At 43.0% G+C, this 23,717-nt stretch overlaps 1 protein-coding gene across 4 annotated transcripts in view; it reads right to left on the minus strand.

Moving 5' to 3' along the window:
* Window positions 1–23,717, minus strand: part of plxna1b (plexin A1b) — a 180,199-nt gene that overhangs the window by 74,323 nt on the left and 82,159 nt on the right. For all 4 annotated transcript variants that reach the window (XM_079342273.1, XM_079342276.1, XM_079342274.1 and 1 more), the window contains exons 4-8: window positions 23,333–23,473; window positions 9,267–9,367; window positions 6,493–6,616; window positions 5,794–5,947; window positions 4,577–4,676 (exon numbers count right to left, since the gene is read on the minus strand). In XM_079342273.1, coding sequence (XP_079198399.1) covers window positions 4,577–4,676; window positions 5,794–5,947; window positions 6,493–6,616; window positions 9,267–9,367; window positions 23,333–23,473 — 620 coding nt within the window. The remainder of the gene's footprint in view (window positions 1–4,576; window positions 4,677–5,793; window positions 5,948–6,492; window positions 6,617–9,266; window positions 9,368–23,332; window positions 23,474–23,717) is intronic.

Here is a 23,717-nt window from a genome sequence, read left to right on the forward strand (position 1 = left end):
GGAAGTTAGCGTGCGTGTATACGAGTATTCACATGTAAGGGGACTTGTAGAGGTGAGCCAGGTGAGTTCCAGTGGCTACATGTTACCGCTCTCTTATAGGCCTAGTATAATATTTCACTTTTGTATGCTTCTAAAATCATCTGTATTACCATTACAGGCTACCATACAGATGTACAGGGATTTTTTTATATGCTTATCTTTTGGTTTGTGAGAGCATCTGCTTTATGGGTAAAATAATAAATTACTATTTAATACAGTCCTGGTAAGCAAGGATGGGCCTATAACAATACAAAAGCAGATGCAGGAGCTTTACAAACAGCCTGATTTGTATTCAACCACATCTGCCAGATATGAATTTGCGCCTCTGTTCTGAACTGCAAAAAGCACACTCGTCTACGAGCTCTCGAGTGCGTTTTAACCCTGTGTAAAATGCCAACCCTGCTCCCCCTCATCCGCATGAAAAATTAGGGCTTCAGCTCTCGAGCTCTGAGATGGAGCTCGTACACGATTCCATCAAACCCAGACGTGGATTCATTTGGATCAATTAGGGCCGCTCGTTTGTCAGGTGTGCACTTTAAGCGATCGTTTCCAGGCCGAACCCTTCCCCTTCATGCGAGATCAGAAGCTTGAGCTTAATTCAATCCCACTGCCGCTTTAATTGACCAATTTAACATTGTGCTGAGAGAAGCTGTCCATTTAGAATGAGGGATGTGCGGCTTAGGAAATAACAGGCCTCTTAATACTACACAAGAGCAAATAGGAGATTTGTCAATGTTGGCAACAAATGGAAGGGAAGCAATTAAGGTATGCTAGGTTAGCTTAGCATACAGAACATTGTCTACTATAGAAGAATGGGGGTTTTGGACCTGCGCCCCCCCCCCCAAGTGTTATCATCAGAAATTGAATCAGATACAGGGGGCGTTAATGCTCAACAAAGGAGCAAATGACATTACTGATGCAAGTCAAATGAACACAAGGCAAGTTAGCAGTGCTAATTGAGTAGCTTGCTGGTGTTTGCAACATCCACTATTTGAATGTCAAAGAGTCTTTTTTTTTGTTAGGGGCCCACCAATGGTTCAATGCTCATCAAAATACAGTACAAAACCGACTTAACACAGCAGGTAACCAGAGCCACACGGTGAACAGTACAATGTATAGTTATAAGATCAAAAGCTAACACCCGTCAACACATCTGTCGCAGAGCCCTGATAATAAGTATTTCTATCTCGACTTTTATCTCATGTCAAAACAACCTTGTTAGTGTACCAGTGACTTTGAAATAATGAGCAAAATATCAGCAGGTAACCAGTGCCAACTTTCTGTGACTTTTATGATCACGCCCTTTCAAATAAAAGACGGTGCCATTATGTGTGCCACCTCAGGACAGCGGTAGGCCCTGTGTGACAACCCCCTACTGTTCGATCTTTGGTGCATAGAAGTAACCCAGGGCCCCCTGTCAAGAGCAGCTTCAGGATCTGAAAACCTCTCTTTTAGCCTCGGCAAAAACCCTTAAAAGAAAAAGCCCACCCAGGGCCATTTGGGGGCGTTCGATAATGCTTATTCTCTTGGCCAGGGGTGGGATCCCTTTTTTTTAAGACCCCCCCAGTACCTCCTTATTCCTTCTTCCTGTCACTCTCCATCGCCCTCAGCCACTCAGAAGCCTTGTGCGGCTGTAGACACGCTCCCCGTATGGCAACGCTCATAATGCTAATTTAATCCGTTCATATTCAGATGCTAATCGAGCTATGCTAGCTTTTGAGCAGTAGTGTTTTATCAGGCTTCACACAATAGGCTTTGATTCCTCCTCTCCTCGGTCAGTTAGGAGTGCTTAATACAATCCGCACTCCTGGTGAGGTGCGTTTGACACTTCTGCACTTGGCAAAATGAGTTATTTATTGGCTACTATTCATTTCAAAGGAGTAGAGGTGAATAATTTAATGGTCCTCCAGAACTGCTCTATCCTATCATTATTGGATCCAAATTCAACATAAGAGGGGTTAAAAAAATAAAAATAAAAAAAAGGAACTCTTTTCAGGGACATAATTTTTTAAGTGTTTAGATTACAACTGAATGTGCCACAGAAGCATCATTTGAAGAAATAAAAAATAAAAAAGCTGAAGATTCATAGTACAATGCCTCCACATTTTTCAGTTGCACTAGTTTTCTCTGTTCACCCATGATCCATAGCTTTTTATATTCCTTTCAAAAAAAAAAAGTATGTCGACCCTCTATTTCTATGAGATTCAGTTTAATCTTATTATCAATTACACTAAAAGCACCCTCAATCACACAACAAATGATCCACTCATGGCCTGAGCCACATTAACCCTACAGAGAAAAGGTGCTTCATGCTGCCTCATACAGATAGTTAAACCCCATTTCATTGCCAGACTATTCTCCCTATCTGTAATAAATGGAGGGCTGTGGAATGAGGAAAAGGCGCATGGAAATATTTAATTAAGGAGCAATCATGGCCGTGGGTGATTTTCTATTTCAATCTAGACAACCCTTAAACTGAAACAGTGGGAATTCTAATTAGATTAATACCACTATGCAAATGTATGGCATTTTTGAAAAGGCAAGGGGCCACGACGTAATCAGTTGAGTAAATAAGTGGGAAGGGTGTGTGTTTTTTGGGATGAGGGAAGCGTGGTACTGTGTGTGGGTATAAACAAACGTGAAACAGGATGGGCTGATGCCAATGCTAGACAAATCTCCCACCTATTAGCATGATACAGAGTAAAGACCGGCACAGTCCCAGAAACATGAGAAAGAACAGGCGCATGGGAATTCATAAAGTCGCAGCCCATGTCTGCGGTTCATGCTCAGAAATGTGTTTCTGTACATCTTGACAATGCCTGCATCCTTCACTGTGTAAGAGCCTGCCTTATTCGGAGCTTAAATTAATTAGAGAACGTGGCTCTGAAATGAACAGCCAAGCTTTCTGGTAACAGGACCATCCAGGAGTCCATGTGGGCCTTAAGCAACGACATTACCAGTCTGATCTCATCAGACACCATACACTGACGTCCGGGGTGGGGGGGCTGAATACAAGCTCCAAATGGGATTCTTATCTCAGCATCTCTCGTCGTGATAAGAGTCACTGCTGAAGATGCAACGTGCCATATCTGTAACTTCATTAAACGTGTCCATTACATCACTCTGAGGCTGCATTAGATCAGTACAGGGAGCAGATTTAATCAAAGTTCATTGGGCTAATATCATCAAATGGGCGACTTTCTTGTCTGCGTCACTTCTCATACCTTTCTTACACTTGGTCTGTGAGATCATTGCTATAGGATCTCTAATGTGACATGATATTTTAAGTCATCTCTAAGGAGACTATATACATGTTTCTTTAAGAGGTGTTTTCTATTGAACATTGGGAAATTCAAATTCAAGAGCTAGAGCAAAAATCTGATAATCCATGCAGGAGGTGAATTAATGAAGAACTGTTAACAACCACACCCTTAACCAGCTGAGCTAATTATCATTGTTGCAGCGAGGGATTTTCTATAGGGGGCAATAGGATGGGGGTTGCTGTTTAAGGTCAGAGGAGAAGATTATCTAGACATTCAGGATCACAACGAGCTGTAAGTGACAGAGCAGAGGGAGGTGTGGCTCTGAGTGTCAACGTGTATGTATGTATGTGTGTGCGTGCTTGTAGACAATCCTCGAAGGAGGCTCATCTAACATCCAGAGGGAGGCCAGGACGGAGCCCTGCAGTACCCCAGGGGCCTCCGAGCCATCTGCTGGCCATAGACTAATACCCTAGCAGACGTTTCAGCTCCCCTGGATCAGCCGTGGACGGACAGGAGGGAGGGTATCATGTGGGGCAGGGTGGAGGAGTTGGGAGGATTCTTTTACCCCAGCAGGGTGAATCAGGCTCATTGGTAGGACTAACCTAGGGGTGTCGCGCAATGGGTGGTGGAGATTTTCAGCAGAATGTGGATTAGTTGAGGCAGTCGAGTGTGATTGGACGGATAGCTGAGGGCGTGTAGAGTGTGAAGGAGACTTAGTAATCTAGAGAGGCAGGAGACTCCTTTAGCCATGTTACAACACTACTGTGTTTGCCTTTTGCTCTCTTGTGTTACTAAGACCGAGACTGAGAATTAAGAGCTGAAAAATTCTGTGTTTGTTTTATCAAGTGGGATGGAGGTATTAATGAGGTTACAGTCAGTTATTGGAAAGGAATTACAGTAGACCATGGCATAATGAATAAATCATTGTAGTATCATTAGTGTGCGTCATGGGTTATGAAAATAGGACTAGAATTACCATCTCATATCCTAATCGTTCCTCATATATGGCACGTTCGATTTTTCAGCAGTATGGTAACACAAGCCTGCGGTGGAGGTCGAAAAGGGCTGATATGTGTGCGAGTGTGTGTGTGTGTGTGTGTGTGTGTGTGTGTGAGAGTGCGTGTGTGAGTGTGTGTGTGCATGTGGTTTATCTCATGCAAAGTCACATGAAACAGAACCTGGACAAAGAACATTTCTTTAAGAACAACAGCATAAAGACCTTAACAACACAAAATAAGCAAATGTAAGAAAAACATTTCGTCTTCGTGACTTACGATTGGTGGACACTGCAGTTGTAGAAGACGAAGTCGACACTGGCAAACTTCTTGCCCGTCTCTTTGGATTTCAGATAGAGCTTCACCACCCGCTTGTCTCCTTAGGATACATGAAGATAAAATATTAATTATAGAACTATTTACTTCTTAATCTCATACTATCATCATACATTTTTATATACAACCGAACAAAGAGCTCAAACTATTAAAGGAAAAAAAGATGTATATAAAATTGCACTCATTGTCACACCCTGAGTTTAAATTCCACTTAAGTCACCTCAGCAGATACAAACACTCACTCGAAGAAACACTATAGCCTAGCAACACCACACTCATATCACACCCGCAGTTAGGCGGCTTTAAAAATAGCAGCACCAATCAGTGTTTGGATGCCAGAGCTGATGAGAACTCGTAATGGGGCATAATAGGCTCCATTGAAGAACTACTGAAATGTGGCTTAGAGCACATCGTCTGACATGTTTTTAGAGCTTTGGATGAGAATACCAAACAACTTTTTAACTTCTTTTTGACTTGACAGAATCTAAAATGAAACAGGTGTATAATCTCTCCAAAAAATAAAGGACAGATTCAGACCGTTTGAAATATAAACCATGCCGAAGTCAGAGCTTTGAAAAGAAGTTTAGAAGCAGAACCAGTGTCTGTTAGAAAGAAAAAAAAAATACAAATAAAATGAATCTGACAACAGTGCATAATGCATGATAATGGGAATTCAAAAACAGTTCTATTTTCAGTAGATAAATGTAGACTCAAATTTGGGCCTTTGAAAAGGACTGGGTGAGCATAATTGGTGTTGACAAGGTATTCTAAATAAAGACACAGTAAGCAATCATGTGGTGTGATTTAAATTCTTCTCTGGTCCATGCAAAGCTGTAAATTTCTCCAATTCTAACGTACAAAAAGACACAGGGTATAAGGTGCTATATATATATATATATATACATACATACATACACACACACACACACAGGGAACAGAAAAAAAAGCATCATAAAAAAGGCAGTAAAATAGGATGAGAGACTGTGAAAAAAGCAAATACAAAACAAGTAATGTTGATTGTATTGTGTATTAAGTACCAGCATGCATACTAATGTCGTCATGAATAAGTCCACATGTCCACACCCTGCCTGCCCAGCTACCACCCCAGTGATCTCACTTCCTAGATGACTTCATCGACCTACAGGCTTCTCTGTCCCCACCTTTGTTCCTTGTAATTGGAATAACATCCCGCACGGAGGGAGACATGCAGTAGATGTGTCCACCCTGGATCTGTCCCTCCGTCTCCACGTAGTCCTCGAAGGAGCAGTTGACCCCCGCTGACAGGTCGGGCACGTTACGAGCCTGGAGGACCAGCTACACAGAGGAAAAGAGAGGGACAATCAGTGCAAGATCAATGGAAGGACATGGAGAACATGGATTGTTATAAGATATGACATGAGGGTTAATGGGTGCTGGGGGAGGAGTGTGTGTGTGTGTGTGTGTGTGTGTGTGTGTGTGTGTGTGACAGCAGCAAGAATAAAGGAGAGTGGGTGCGTGTGTGAATGCTTCAGTCAGTGCAGCTATTACAGCAAGGTTAATGTGTACAAGTTAATGTGCAGAGAGGAAGTGAGGCAAAGTGTAATCTGTCAAACCTATGTGGGTACACTGAGGAGCTACTGACAGAATGGGAGTGATTATAACACACACATACACACAAGCGCTTCATATTTTATGACATTTCTGGATAAACAATGGATGAACTATCAAACAAATTGCTTTGACTTGTTTCGAATCACTCTAACGGGTCTCTTAGTTACGAGGCCTTCATGGACTTGGGTTTGTGTCCACACTTTATAGTTTCTATTCTTTAACTGTTACACTCACACAGTAGTTGACACCATAGCAAAGATAAGGCATACCTGGACTTCAGACATGGTGACAGAGATGTTTCTTGGCTGAACGGTGAGCTCCACGCACTGACTCTGTTCCGAGGCAAACCTCTGAAACTCTCCAGCTCGTTCACATCGGTCCTTGCGTGAACAACTAAAGAGCACAAGGAAAAAAGAAAAAAAAAAGAGATGGAGGGTAAGGAGGAGAGACAGGAGGAAGAGAGTTGAGGAGGGAAGGAGAGGAGAGGAAGAGTATGAACAACTGTTAGCCTAAGATGACAATCATATTAGGATGACAAACATGCACAGCCATCACAGTCACACAGAAATGGGAGCAATAATACAAGATAAATAGGCTAATAGCTTCCCTCCCCATTACTGTAGGCCTTTATATCATTACCTTATTGGTCCTGACATTTGTGCAACATCGGCTAAGCTATATGAACACTCTGTGCCCCTCATCTTTTTACTTTACGGCCCCACCCATTTCAAGCTTCTCTGAAGATATACAGGCAATCATTAAAGTTTCCCTGAACCATTAAAATGATACAATTCTTACCAGCTGCATATCAACGGGATCAGCAATTTCTCTCACTTATTACAAGCCAACCGATCAGCTAAAAATCAGCATACAGACCCGTGTTGTAGTGGTTTTACTATTAGCAATTCATAATGCATTAGCTATCACTTTACCTACGCACTAACAACTGGTCCCAGTGGTGAGGGGAAAGTGCTGATGCGGCGCTCTGCAGGGCCTTTACAATAAGAAGGAGGCTGAAAAAAATGCTAACTGCCTCCTATGAGCAGGAGAGCCCCATCCCGCCCCTTGTTTAGTTAGCCTTCAGTCGTGCTCAGCAAGAAAAAGCTGTCGCCAACCGCACCCCCGAGAGACGCTCACACACACACACACACACACACACACACACGCACACACATTGTAGAGGCATGAGCAGAGATGCACAAAGGTATGTACACATTTTCTCATTATGGAACTGCTTTCCTTCTCCCGTTTCTCTGGTGTGTGAAATTGTCTGAATTATTTCTGAGAAACACATGCGCGTTGGACGTGTGTGTGTGTGTGTGTGTGTGTGTGTGTGTGTGTGTGTGTGTGTGTGTGTGTGTGTTCCCTGTTTAATTCCACTGTTGATTGAAACTTCCACGGCTCTTAATAAGATGTGGTCAAAAGCACCAGAGGGCTGAAAAGAGGCTTATAAATAATTTGCCTGCTAATATTTGCCCATTTAATCTGTGGGGGCCTTGGCCAGGTTTAGCAGCACCATCAGGTACGAAATGAACGAGCCGCGTTTAAGACACAAGGTCAAAAATGTGCCAAATGGAAAGTTGCTGCTATTCCGAGTCCATTATGATGGCGAGTGTGATTTCCGAAACGCGTCTGCTAAATGTTGAAACGGGAACATGTGTGTGTGTGTGTGTGTGTGTGTGTGTGTGTGTGTGTGTGTGCCTTAAGGAAAGACAGGTTGGTGATATGTTTTGTACGTTTAATTAACACACAGAGAGATGGCATTATGCCAAATGCTTGAGGTGCTCTAAATATGGTTTAACACGCTCTCACCTTTCGATAATACATAACTGTTCTCACACTCTTTTATTAGCACACACGCCCTCAAGTCAAAGATTACACACAGAAACTGTGCCACTGAACGGCACTACGCTTGAGTGATTAGATTTCCTTCCACACTTAACTACAAATCTCTCCTCTCGCTGTTTAATATCTACTCGAATTCAAAAAAAACTTTATTTGTCCCTGGAGAGGGGGGGGGGAATTCAAAGGCACACAGGAGTAAATGAACAACAGTGCAGGTACACTAAAAATGTAACATGAGGTAAAGTGTCAACAAAAGAATGAAGAAAAGCTAACCCTGTAATCTTGAGCAAACAGAAGATCCAGTCCAAAAACCAAACACTTACACTAGAAATGACTAATCCTTGATCTGCTGCCAAGCGTTTCCCCTTTGAGTATTAAAACGCACACTTATGGAAAACCATGTTAACAACACAGACAAAAACAAACTAAATACCACTAAGATGAAGGGCTGTGTTGTGATGACGCAGAACGCCAAGCAATGTGGTTATTTATGAGCTTTTAACAGGTTTAACCGGTCAACAGGCTTATACAGGATGAATGTATCTCTACTGGCAGGAAGCTTTCAGGTACAAGAACTTCGATTCTCTGCCATGAATCATAATTCTGTGAGTAACTGATAGGCGTTGGAGGCATTAGAGTTAGGTCATAACAATGAGTTAAAAATAAGCTCAATTCTCTGAAAGACTAAAATAAAGGTTGTGTTAAAAACCAATTTAATTTAAAGAAAGCTCAGATAGATGAAGAATCTTAAGAGCTTCCACACCCCTCAAGGGTAGGATTTGTGCCAATTATATTTTTTTCTAGCTGTAGGACTTAGTAGGCCTATATAACAAAGATGAACATAGAAATGAACATGGAATACATTAAAAAAGTGCTGAACTTGCTCAAAACTAATTGCGTGTCAAGACAGAGGACACGATCTTGTCTTAACTCAATAATGTTGATAATATACTACAAAACAAATGATGAACTATTACATGGGATTAAAAGACGAAAAAAATGGAATCTTTTGGTTGACAAAGTTTTCTTGAGCTTAATGTGTCACTACTCTCGGAGGCATATCCACCTTGGATCAGCTAACACACATATACACACACACACACAGCTCCCTGACGCTTCTCCCACAATGATCTAACGGTACACACTGCATGTGAGGGGCAGCAGGGTGAAGTGTGTTTAACGTGTGTGTGGTACTTACACATTGTGAAGGACACACCATCCACAGTGAGGGTCTCTGGAGCCCAAACACTCGCCACAAGTGGTGTACTGCTCGCAGCTTTCCACTGGAACTCGCACCACCTATAGAGAGAGAGAGATGGAGAGAGAGAGAGAGAGGGGGGGGGGAGGGGCGGAAAAGAAAAGAAATAAGTATCCTGGTTGTAATCAACTTCATAGGAGGAGCATTGTTGAGCAGGAATGTTCGTCTTTGTGTACATGTCTCTGATTTAAAGGGAGTTAGTCTGGGTGATGAGAGTATTTGTCTGTGTGTTTCTGTTCACGTGTGTGTTCTGATGAGCGATTCTTGTCCAGTGGTGTGTGACAGCCTCCGGTGAAGCATGTACAAGAGAGTCCGCGCAATGCATGCTGGGACACCCGACAGGTGGCTGTGGCAACAGAGCTGTGATTGACAGGTGACCTCAAAAACTGATGGGAGGCAGAGGAGCAGAAGGACAGACCCCCAGTGATTGTGTGTGTGTGTGTGTGTGTGTGTGTGTGTGTGTGTGTGTGTGTGTGTGTGTGTGTGTGTGTGTGTGTGTGTGTGTGAAGGAAAGGGAAGGGAAGTACATTTAAGTGTCCATAAAAACCATGAGCAACAAGACTGTGGTAGAAGAAATGTGAATATTCTTGTTGCTATGCATGTATGTGCGAGTGAGCGAGAGAGAGAGAGAGAGAGCGAGAGCCTGTGTCAGTCACTCACTGCTATAGTGAATGTACGAGCTCGGTGACAGGCTACAGATGCTGCCTAAGAAAGCAGATCAAGTGTTAAAGTTAGCCCTCAACTGGGGTGTAAGGTGATGACAGATGGTTCATAGTGGGTCCTCAAAATGTGTGTGCGTTAGGGTATTTTAAGATATTCAGCAAGCACTTAAGTGAATGTAGGTGTGTGAGAGACAGATTGCTAGCGTATGCACATTTTACACATACACAGAACATGGAACAGAGCAGGCAAGCGCACTTGTGCGTCTGTGTGAAGACGTCTCTTTAATGACTTGCCTCAAGATGATTAGTCGTTTGATCCTCGTGTTTCATCAAATGTGTGATTGAGCGCATGTGTGTTTGTATCATTGCTCCGATGTATGCATGAAAATGACACAAACAAGCTTTAAAAAATGCAGCAAACGGCAAGCTGGCTGGTCAGTGAGGGACAGCACGTAACAGTCCTGCCCTCTGGTAACGCTGTTACAGCAACACACACACACACACACACACACACACACACACACACACACACACACACACACACACACACACACACACACACACACACACACACACACACACACACACACACACACACACACACACACACACACACACACACACACACACACACACACACACACACACACACACACACACACACACACACACACACACACACACACACACACACACACACACACACACACACACACACAAAGATGTAACCATAAGAACCCCCTCCAAGTGGTATGCGGGGACTAAAGTAGTATCTGGCCCAGTATGGTCTGACTTTTTTATGAGCTTTTGATGGGAGGGGGGAGGCAGAGAGATATATGGAGGGATAAGAGAAAAGAAAAACATATGGCAGAGAGCGCACAGGCCTGAGGTAAGAGATAAAGCTGGTTAGCTCCAGGACGGAAACCAGACGGACACAGGAACGCAGCACTGAAATATTAAACCAAGGCTGGGATTCCTGTGTGAGCTTTAAGTACAACACAGATATGAAATAGATACGACATAGTGGAACTCAAAAATGCTCTGAAATGTCTTGTATCAGAGCGGCTGCTCAGATATTAACAATACTGCTCAAACACAGAGCAGACTGACGAAAACAGTTATCGTCCTTTCCCCCCCACCCTTTCTTTCATTCATTCTTCTTTTCCATTACTTTTACCCAGCAATTGTCCCTGAGACTCTATTTAAATGTCAGTCATTTGTTTGGATGCTTTTCCTCCTCCAATCCAAAGTCAGTCGTCAGTCGTCAGTAGTTTTTAAAGCTGGCTATCTGCCAAGAAAAAGCAAGACGAACGAAGTGACGCAAACAAGCAACAACGTGCACCGGGGGGAGGAGATGGAGGTGGTCATCTACAGGAAGTGCTTCCTGGATGGATGAACAGAAGGAAAGAGAGATACGGAAGACACACAGGGCGAATTGGCGAGGACATTGTGGTGAGTAGATGGGCTGCAGTGGCAGACGGCTTCGATGCGTCATTGTCAGAACGAGTCAGAGTCTAGTTTTCATCTGAAAGGAGGGCTGAAAGAAGGATGGAACACGGGATTGGAGTGTCTTAGATAATAAAAGGATGACAGAGGAGAGGGGGGGAAAGTGTGAATGAATGAGAAGATAAGGGAGAGATGGATGAGGGAAGAAAGCAGTTATGGTTGAGAACATGTGATGGGACACCTTAAGTGAAGAAAAATAAAAGATGTAGAAAGGGAACAAGAGTGGCCACTTCCTCTTATTACCATAGAGGCAAATCCTCTCTCTTCTCCATTAATCATTATGACTATGATTAAGGACAACGGGAACATAAATCAAACCAACACGATGGGTCCTTGGTGAGCGAGCATAACCTTATCCCTGCCCTGTGTAATCATGTATATGCCCTATTGTTCACTATTGTTCCATAATGAGAAGTAGTGAAGACAGCATGGGCTCTATTGAGTGGGAGTGGCTCACAGCTGTTGATGTGGTGTGTGGGCAACGATGGTTGTTTTTCCCTCTGAGGATATAAAATGCTGGATCGGGGAATGTCCTAGCAGTACTGCATGTACATCCAAACAATGTGGGCCTGGGTGTGTGTCGAGCAGAATGCTTTCCCACACACACCCTCTCCCTGCGCTGTCTCGATGGCTCTTTTAATGAAAGCCAATTCCCGTCAGCGTGCCACATTACTCCTTTAAATGACCTTATAAACCAGGGGCCGCCATCTCCACTCTCTTGCCATCTCCTTATTTACAATAGCATCCAGCGCCGTAACTCAATTCTCCCTCCTCTCCCTCTCCCTCTCTCTGTACAGCGATGCCATGACATCTCCGCACGCTATAAACTTTCCACCTTTCCCTTCCAATCTGCTTTTACAGAGCACCATCACCTGCCTTTAAACGTCCTGCTAACACGCTTTGAGACGGTCAACCCCTCCCCCCCACAAAAAAAACCCCCAGAAGGTCCTGTAAAGCTTTCAACGCAGCTTTTCATTGGTTGTTAAATCTGAGGACATCAAAGGATTGGACTTGTTGCTGCTTCCTTTTTTTAATATCCAAACACACGAAGTCTATAGTCGAGGAGAGGAGGATGGGCTGTCGTAGAGAGACGAGAGCCTTTTCTCTGGGTTACACTGTCTGGGAGTCAAGAGTAAAGAGACACAGAGTTTATTTTAGAGTTATTTTTAGATACAGTGTGTGCATGAGTCTCTGCATCATAAATTAGTAACGGCCGAGCCTTTGACAACTACCACTGAACCTCTCGTGCCTTACATTTTAACCTCGCACGGCTCTAATCCTGCAGCTTTGGGACCAGTAGTAGAGAAATCTGGTTTTACTGGAAAGGGCCCAAAGGTTAAAGCATAGGACACCAGTTTAAGGGAAGAGCAGTCGCCTTTCTTTCTGTTATTTTTTCATAAAATACGTTTCGGAAAGCAGCATATGTTTGGAAAGAAAGAGTCACATGTTCGGTTTTAGGAGAAAATTTCTCTGAAATCTCATAAACTTGCGGCTCTTTTATTACCCCTCCTCTTTCATCCAAACCTTACTCTGTAATCTTAACTAGCTTTGGTGAGGCGGGAAATTTGTTGGGGAGAAAGAGTCCAATTATGCCAGAAAATTAAATACAAAATACTTTCTTTTTTTTTCTCTCCAAGCTTTGAGCTTTGTTATTTAACCAGCAGTCGAAAGAAAAAGCAGCGAACAAGGGGAGAGAGAGATGGAGAGGAAGAAGACGAATTCAGGTTAAAGGCATGTGTTCATCCTCCTATCACTCCTCCATCCAAACTGACATTAACCACACCTGCATTATTTCAATAACACCTCAATCATCTTCCATCTTCTCGTGCCTTCATCTCCACTGAAGTGAAGTGAATGGATGAAAAAGATCTATATCCTTCAATACCGGCACTAAATGCAGCAGGATTACTGAAATCCAAAGAGAAACACAAAGACAGATTTAACCGAGCTTGCTCTTTTAGGGTGCAGCTGCAGCTCTAAACTAAGTGCAGTGAGTGTAATCCATGTTGTCACTTTCTGCTTTGGAATCAGGGGCCATGAATATATCATTACTAATAACAACTCTACCTATCTTTGTCAGCTAGTCTGGCTTTGCAGGAGTCAAAAACATGGCTCCTCACAGCGGTGCCCATGTAGGTGATTGAGTTCTTGCAGAGTTGGTTTACCTGATCAGGGGGGTGAGTATAGGGTGTTGTATCAAAGGCTGGGTTAGCATTTGTGCATTGACTGGATTGTAAGGGGCTTAGGAGATCAATGCCTGGCCAGGAGCTCCATGTGTTGACTGATTGGAGATAAGCAGGTGAGTAAACAAGACTTGGGGAGTTTGGCGCTGAAAAGGAAGGCGAGAGAGAGGCGACGGAGGATGGACGGAGAGAGGTGATGGAGTGGTAAAGGTTGTTCAGCAGGAGAAATAAAAATAAATAAAAAATAAAAAATAAAACCCAATTGCATCATTTTGTCTCATAGAAAAAAAAATGTGTCTGCTGTCACATTCAATTTGCTGAATTGTTTCCAAGCACTGAATTGCTGCTACACTGCAGAGATGTTATTGACAGATCTGGTCATTGTGGTCAACTTAAATTGTTTGCTGCAGCCCTGTTTTAGTGTCACTTTGGAAGAAAATAGTGCACACTGTGATAGCTATAATCTTTTGTATTCCCTCTCAAAACTCGCTCCCTGCAGTATTTTTTATTTCTTTTTTGCACCCACTGCCCTTCCTCGCTATCTTTATCTCCCTCATGTTGTGTTTTGTCTGCCGTTTCTCCCTCCCGTTGAGCTCTCCTTCGCCTCTTTAATTTATCGTTTTATCCTCCTTCTCCAGCGCTGGGCTCAATTATTCATCAACTCCAATGTTTTTTTGTTCTGCTCTTCTGAAATACTGTTTTGATCTCCTCTTCGATGCTCCATCTCCGAGAAAACAAGAGGCAGATTAAAGAACCTATTTATTTGTCATTTCAGCGTGACACATCACAGAGTCAAGGCCAATGAGGATGACAACTCAAATTCCCTTCTGCTAGGAAACAGCTCTGTGAAATCTTACACATTGTACACAAAAAAAAAACACATGCAAGATTGCAGTGCTGTTGTTGCAGAGCTTTTTCAGTGTGAGCTTTTAAGCAAATGCATAATAATACATAAGAGCATTCAGAATAAAATAGTCCTCCAACAATGAGAACTGAAAAGCTGAATCAATAAAGTAAAGGGTCAACTAAGTAAAGAATACATCAACAGTTGAGAGTGTCTCCAAATTATGAAAGGAAGGACTAGAGTGAATGAAAAAGTTAGAAAAAAAAATGGAAGCATGAAATATAGAGAGAAGAGACCTCATCACTTTTCATCAGGACTCTCACCACGTGGACATTCCCATTATCTCCTCCAAAAAGAAGTAATATCAAAGCATAGGTCAACACACTCTCTAACTCTTTGTTTTGCCATTTGTCCAGAAAACTGTGTCCTTGGTATGAAGAAGAGCCTGACAGAAAAAGAGAAAAGAGAGATGCAGAAAGACGAATGAGAGCGCAAAAGAGGAAAAGTGAGACAGAGACAAAGCACGAGACAGAGAGATTGAAAAAACACTGAAAACAAAGTATCGAGGAAAAGAGACTGTAGAGAGAGAGGAAGAGTGAGAGAGAGGTAAATGTGAGCAGCTCAGGTAGACGGGCCTCGGGGTCTTCTAATTAAGTGAGGATGGGAGAGGCCGGCGGCCTGGTAAATGACTCTGTCACTTTAGTAAATGGACTTGGTGAGGAGTGAGGAGCCACACAGCTGGCATTTCCATTAGCACTGCCAGGCAACCCACCACCACATATACACACAGACAGAGAGAGAGAGAAAGAAGAAAAGGACAAATACTGCTTTTCTTGATTTGCTCTCAGAGGAGAAGCTGTGAGTGAGTCGTGCCTGGTGGTACCTGTTCGGATGAATGGTGATTGTGAAGAACTAAATCTGTCTGACTGACTTGTACTGTCACTTCAAAAACACTGCAAATGGCTCCGGTGCGATCTTTTGATTGTAGTGGCAAAATCACAAACTACAGACGATTGCTGGAAAGACTTAGGTGGCAAACATCATTAAAGAAATGAACAAAAAAACAAACAGGCCCACATGACCAGTAGTTGACTCACTTTTCTGTGAAATCAAAAGCGTCTTAGGTAAGAGTTTTTAACATTAACACTGAATACGAACAACAAGATTCATGTAAGAGACTCTCCTCATCTAGTTATTCTAAATGCTGTATCTATTTTTCCACTTGCTGATTTGGCAGAAAATAAATGTATAGCTTTGCAAGTCAACACAGAATGGTCAACCTGTATGCTGCAGAAAAACAGAGATCCTGACTTCTTGTAATTTCATGTTTTTAAACAATTCAGTAATTAAAAATTAATGTCCCCATGTTCTTGTTTACAAATGTCTTTCAGAGTGTATTCATCAGTATCATGTTCTTTCTTTTTGTCATTTTTGACACTGAGCACTGGAAGAAAATGTGCCGAGCTGCGCTCTTCTCAGCTTTTCTCCGTTTGAGTCTTCATCGCTGGGCCTGACGAGGCCTGCTGTGCATGAATTTGAAAAGAAACTTGAATCAAAATCAAAACAATTCCCTATGCTGTCATGCATGAGCGACGCTTCATTGTCCTACCGAGTGTGGCTCTCGGTTTAGGCAGGGGACCGAGAACAGGCATGTGCCATTCAGAGTGGCTCCACGGGCCACGCAGGCTTATGATTGGCCCCATCCAGTGACAGTCAGGGAGAGTCATATCTTTCCACCCCAATCACCGTCAAGCAACAGGCGGACCGGTTTCAGAGCCGATTGGAAGTGATTGAGAAGAAAGGGGTGGAGGGGGAGGGAAATTGGTGTGAGAGAGAAAACCATTAACCTCCCAATCCATCTCGTCCTCTTTTCTAACCCTATCAGTCTGCTCCATCACGCCGTCCTTTGGGAAAAGGCAGCGGACTAAAACACAGAGATGAGAGGAAGACGGAGCTATCTAGTGACAGATAGGCTTCCATTAGGACCGATAGCATCATGCCTAAGACAAGTGTCTGAGTACACTCTTCTGATGGGCACGGACACACTCGAAAATGTAAACACTTCTCTTTAAAAAAAAAAAGAAAAGAAAAAATAGAGAGTGACAGAACAAATGAGAGGAAGACAGGAAATACAATTAAGAGACAGAGAGGAGTAAAGATGAGAAGTTAATCTTAGTAAGAGTTAGCATACCATCCCTCTCTTTATAATGATGGTATCCTTACTTCTTACCAGATCCTTCTATATCAACTGGTGTTGTCAGAAATAAGAGTTTGTTATTTTTATGGCAGTAGAGCTACAATTATCACCAATCATGTGTCGATTGATCTGCAGAATGTTTCTTGTTAGACAAAAGAAGTCCTTATTTAACATTCAGTAAAATAAAATGTAAGACGACTGTGAGAAATGCCTTTAACAGCTCATTATTGCATGCCCTTTTATTTCTTTTTCTTTTTCTTTTTGCTGTAAGAGAAGACCGAAGCTCCAAATCTTCTGTTCATCTTTGAAAGAAAAAAGCACAAACTCCTGAGTCCAGAGAAACTAGAAACAGACTGTTGTTGGTGTTTTGCTTCAAAGGTGTCTCAATCTATGAATCTATGATTAGAAAGTTGTGCATATTTCTTTCCATGAGTCGACTCGTGAATAAATGTATGTGCTCTGTCAGGCATCGAGAGGATCCTTGTTCCATTAAGAGAGGAGTTAGGGATTGAGGAGAACAAGCAACAGTCACTGTGAAGGTCACTTTTTAAGTACAAAGCATAACGTCCTCATTCTCTTAGTTCATCTTTGTGCCACTCAACGATTCTTTGTCATCTCTTCATGCAATACTTCTTCTTTTATTCAGTAATCTGACTTTAAACATGGCCAACAAACTCAATTAACAGATACATGCTAATATAAAAGAAGGAAAGTACCATACAGTATATGTGAATGTCTACATGCATGACACTAATATATGATTCATGGCATTGTATGAGTGTGTGTGTGTGTGTGTGTGTGTGTGTGTGTGTGTGTGTGTGTGTGTGTGTGTGTGTGTGTGTGTGTGTGTGTGTGTGTGTGTGTGTTAAAAAAAGGTGCTATAATGGGTTGAACTCTTGTAATTGAGTGCCATATACATACATGGCTACGCTAGCACCTCTCACGTCTACTCACTGTCATCGCTCCGCTGCACCGGCTCTATTAACATTTACATAACAATGGCCATGTCTCTGCTAAAAAAACGTGTCCAATTGGGCAGTCAAGATTGGGGTGTGTGTGTGTGTGTGTGTGTGTGTGTGTCTACAGGACACTAAAGTACTTATTCCAGCTTTACACTTTCAAGCAAGTGAAAGGAAATAGTTAAATCGCGTTCGTAAATCTAAAAGGAACTGGATGGAAGTTTCAGGAAAAATGACATTCATCGTCCTGAAAGCGACTCAGTCTTCTCCTCCGTTAATTCTGTTCAAACATTTCAGCAAATCACATCTCCAGCGCGCTGCCACACACGCAGTCTGGTATTTAAACAGAACATTAAGCACTTGTTCACTTCAGGATTTCGTCAGTGAGCCCAAGTTTGATAAATTGTGCAAAATGTATCTTTGAGCTGCTTAGACCTGACTGATTAGCTCTATCTAGTTCACTAAAATGTCGCTCTTGATTGATACTACCAGCTGCTTGTTATGTGTGTTGATGTCAGTCGGTGCTAATGTGTTTGCTAACGAGATTGGCAGCGAACCAGTAATATGTGAGTGCAAACAGATCGACGCACATACAAACACATGCACAAACGCACGCGCGCGCGCACACACACACACACACACACACACACACACACTCGGGATTGATGTTTGATGAAATCCTATGGGTAAGATCTTACTTGATGAGGCCTTGTTGAAAGCAGCAACACAATACACACCATTGTTTCCTTATGTGGGGACTTAAAGCAGCATCTTGTGAATGGAGCAAGAACTTTGTGTGTGAGTGCATGAATACAGATTCCTTGGAGGGATGCGTGTGTTGGTGAAACGTGGAGTGGGAAATCTCTTTCAGCTTCTAAATGGAAAGCTGACAATGGTGTGTAAGACCACACGCACACACACACACACACACACACACACACACGTTTGAATGATAATTCTGTGTGCTAATGCAGACTCCTACAAAAACATGCAGATGTGGCTGAATAAATGCAAGAGCACATAAACCATCATCACTGGTACAAAACCCTTTAAATGTGCAAACACACACATACGCTGTATAACTTAGTGTAGCATACTTGACACTTGATCAAAGGTTGTCTCATGCATACAGACAACACATCAATCCCTCCATCCTTCTCTTCTGTTTCCAGGACGCTCACACTAGTTCCAAGCAGTCATTTCTTCCCCACACTAGAGGAGATGAATATTCATATTTTCACCAATTAGCCAGTACCACAAACTACATCGCTACCATATGCATGGCTTCTATCACAGATCCAAAGACGAGCACATCCATGTCTGTGCGCCACAGGCTGATTACAAGGAGAGCAAGAATAGCAGCTGTGGCATGAAGTTCAGTCGACTTTTCTACCTTTTAGGTGGCAAAAGAAAGAGGAAATGATTTAAAGATGGAAAGTCCTGACTGAGCCAGAGGCATAAGGACATCATTTCCCACAGTGGCTGTTGTTGGTACAAAAGTGAGATGCTTCAAAAAGTGACGAAGGAGTCAAAGAGTGACATTGTTCGTTGTGCAGGTAGGTTTACATATTTTAGTGAGGAGTAAAATTAAAGAGAAACTTTTGCACATTAGAAGGGGAGTAGGTTCTTGTTTGGAGACATGGAGATATTAATATGTGAACGACTTAAGTAGAGCCAAGCTGATAATGTCAAAATGCCCGAGATGTCAGCTTGGGCAATCTTTACCTGTGAGCTCACTCACAACTTTAAGTGTGGAAATGGTATATGCATACAATAAGCAGACGCTAACACACGAAAACAAGCAGCTGGGTAAAGAAACTGATTATAATATCCTTGAAACACACATGCAGAACACAAAACTCACTTAAACACACACACACACACACACACAGCGGGCTGTCCTCTCCTGCTGTCATATCCTCCATTGATAATAATGACAGTGATGAATATAGCTGGAACAGAACGAGTCATAAATCACAGAGCCTCACCCCTAACTCTGACTCACCGCATGGGCTTCATTTGTGTGTGTGTGTGTGTGTGTGTGTGTGTGTGTGTGTGTGTGTGTAACAGAGGGAGAGAAGGGAGGACTTGTCGTGGGCTACGCATCAGTGGATATGTCCAGTGACACCTTAATGTGCTTGGCTTGTCTAAGGAACCCCGCAGGCAACTGGCTACACGCGCACACGCACACACACCCACACCCACACCCACACCCACACACCCACACACACACACACACACACACACACACACACACACACACACACACACACACACACACACACACACACACACACACACACACACACAAAGATGTCAACTTGCAGCATGAGAGCAGGGTGGTGTGTGGTCTGTTTCAAGGGAAAATGGAGAAAGCATCCTTGCATTCCCCCATGCTCAAGCTCAAACCAGCCCGAGCACCACCCTAAATTCATCCTGCATTCATTCTTCTATCCATCCTTCTCTCAATTCCACAATTTTCCACCTCTGCCTCCTTGACACCAAGACTGTGTGGGTGTGTGTGTATGTGTATGTATATGTGTGTGCGTGTGCGTGTGTGTGTGAGAGAGAGAGAGAGAGAGAGAGAGGGAAAAAAGAGGGCCACAACAGCGATAGTGAGAGATCATTAAAAACATGGGAATGGGATCAGTGGAAGGCAGAAGAGAGGGGAGGACTCAATTTGGGCTTAGATGGAAACATGGGAGAGTGTGTGTGTGTGTGTGTGTGTGTGTGTGTGTGTGTGTGTGTGTGTGTGTGTGTGTGTGTGTGTGTGTGTGTGTGTGTGTGTGTGTGTGTGTAGCAAAGGCATGGATTTATAAAGCACTGGTGAGGGAGGCATGGTGGGATAGATGGAGGGCAGAGGATAAAGACGAGGATAGGACGGAGGGTGAGAGTAGGGAATTGCCCCCTCTTGTCATTAGTGCTGAAAAGGAGGTTTAGCTAGGAGGTCTGGCAACCACAGACACCCCCCCAACCCCACCCCACCCCCTGCACCCACACCATCCTGCTTAACCCGAGCCTGCTAACCATTAATGGGGATCAAACACACAGAGATGAAGGTGTGTGTGTGAACATGGGTGGGGGAGTTCAGAAGAAAAGGGCATGACTGGAGTCTGATGGAGACAAGACGTCCTTGAGCATAAATGTTGTACGGTGTGTGTGTGTGTGTGTGTGTGTGTGTGTGTGTGTGTGTGTCTACATAAACAATGGGTGAGCCTGAGTGTATGTTCACGTCTTTTTCTACTGTCTTTAAGAGCAAACGTGCTTGAGTGTATGTCCTTCACTGCTCTAGCTGCCAAGGTAAAGTGAAGCAGGTCACCAAGTCACTAAGAGAAAGTGACACACACACACACACACACACACACACACAGGTGTGTGTTGAACTTTTGAAATTGCTGCAGCGTATTCAGTTCAGTCAGAAAGTTGACTATTAAAATAGAGGGGAACATATTATCTTACAGTTGGACTAACACATAATGCAGTGGGGGATCATTTACTCATGCATGTTATATTTACACTTCATTTGTCCCCATAACAGCGAACCCACGGTGAAAGAGCGGGGCTTAGCCCTAAAGTATAAATGCTCAGAATAAATGTATTGTGGTCAACTCGAAGAAGGTTCAAAGTTACCAGCCTAAAGGGTGCATATCGCCACCTGATGTAGCACCTCTCATACATACATCCTTCAGTCTAGTTGAGCTATACTGTGCATGTAAACATACAGAATGTCATCATCTTCCTCATTTTTAAAACAACAAATCTCAGCACTCACAAGCCTGCTCAACGCTATCAACATCATTCCCTCACTGACAGAAATCTCAGACCGTTGTGCACCGAGCTGCCTCGACTCCTTACATCAAATTGACAGTGTTTAAAACTCACATCTGTATCATTTGATATGCCGGTGGCTCCAACAACCTCGCTTTTAATTAAACAAGACAACATGTGTACTCAATGCAAGTGTTAGCAGCCATTGATAGCCAAACTGGCCTCCTTACTCCTTCTTGTTGCTGAAGCCAAACGCTGATTTATTCACAGTGACATGCGCCCATTCAGCATGATTGGAAATGCCAAATTCAAAAGGACGACACTGACCTGGAAACTGAGGCAAACAATTCTCAGTGAGCCGGACTAAGAAATATTCATCCTCCTTAAGGGCTGCTCTGAATGTAGCCCTGCCAATATTCTTCTACGAGATATTTAGAATCTATTTTTGGTGAGGTCCTATTTTAACAAAATATCTGACTTGTTTTACATTTATTTAGGGCCTTCTATACTGAGAGAAAATGATGCTTCTTCATATTACTGACTTTCTGCGTCTGGGTCAGAAATGTTCAGTTTGTAAAACTTTGCTAAATGCATTTTGTTTTTAATTCTTCATAGTTGTTTTTATATTTACATAGTTACAACAGACTTCTTACCTGTTTTTTTTGTTTGTTTTTCAGTTTGAAGATCATGCTGTTTTTACAAGCTCCTTGTACATCTTTAAACTATGATGGACTGAGGTTAGGTCAATTAATGAACCACAGAATAGTAACTATACTTCTCATATCAAATCCTAACCAGCTGAATCTGCATAAGGGAGTTATCACTGATTATTTATTCGATGACTGAAGCTCCAGTCATGAACAATTAGCTTTTGGCAAAAAAAAAAGAGAAGAAAGTGGAAGAGGCTTCAGAAACAGACCTGACCTCAAAAGACTTTCACAAAACAGACCCCAGACACCGTCTGTTTCCCACCCTTTTTAAATCAGGCCATCTTTTCCCAAAGCCTGTTTCAGATCTTTAAATACTGACATATTCACATCATGTACAACTTTGCTTTCCTATCTCCCCTCCTCCCTCCACCTCTGCTTCCTTCACTCACCTCACTAATGAGACAGAAAAACTCGGAGCAGCTGGGCCTGGGGAGCAACAGAGATGCGACATGCCCTCCTCCTCCCCTTTCCTTCCTCTCCCCCCCGACTCACCATCAAAGTAGACACGGCCTTTACCAGCGGTTGGGCTGGTAATGACCGCAGGGGCACACACACACACACATGCACACACGCACCACATGTGACCTATAACACTCTCTATATGTCTGGGTGTGGGAAATGTCTTGATTATTAGCGAACCGTCATGGTGGTAATATGTGTAGCTGTTGTATGTTTGTGTGTGTCGCGGTGTAATTACATGCAGTGGGGGAAGAGATGTGTTGTGGGGGGGGCAACTAACCACTAATGGGGGCGGGGTCCACTCTGGACAGTTGGCATAAGACGGCAAAAAAGGACTGTTGCAACATGCAATCTGACATAATTATTTGTGTGCGTGTGTTTGTGTGTGTGTGTGTGTGTGTGTGTGTATGTGTGTGTGTTTATACGTTTGTTTGAAAAAATATGCAGCTGGAGTCATTTGTGTTAACAAGGCATTGTTAGCCTTGTACCACAAGCCGTATGAGGTGGCTCGTCATGTCTACACACAGCCCTCATTACAGCAAGCGGTGTGTTTTTTTGTTTATCAGGCGTACTGATTTCATTAATGCATTCTACGCGAGTTATTATGTTGTCATTTGGTTCCCACACTACAGCTGCACAGACTGCACCGTGTGTGGAATGTGGCATCTCTGTTTGCCTGCGTCTTTGTTTTTCCGGGCCTCTCAAACAGTGAACTCACCTGTTTGTCCGTTAGGGTGTAGATGCTCTGCTGATCGGGGCTGAACAGCATGTCTCTCAGTAAGGGACTTCCTGCTTCGCTCACAGTCACCTTCTCGTAGAGCACCGCTGGACGATTGGGACTCACAGAGTTGACCAAGATCTAGACAGAAACAGAAACAGTCAGTAAAGTATGTAAACACCAAATATTCCTATGAAATGACAAACATAGAACTATGCTACCCATTCAATAACTTTGTCATAGAAATAAAATAGGCATCTTTTTTTGGGGGGAATTATCTGAAGAAAAATATGTCATATAAAACACTGAAAAAGATGTGAAAAATGTTAGTGTTTAATTTTAAACACATTGCAATCATTTTCTTCACTATCGATTAGTCAAAAGC

The sequence above is a fragment of the Symphodus melops genome (assembly GCF_947650265.1).
Source record: "Symphodus melops genome assembly, chromosome: 4".
NCBI classification, from domain to species: Eukaryota; Metazoa; Chordata; class Actinopteri; order Labriformes; family Labridae; genus Symphodus; species Symphodus melops.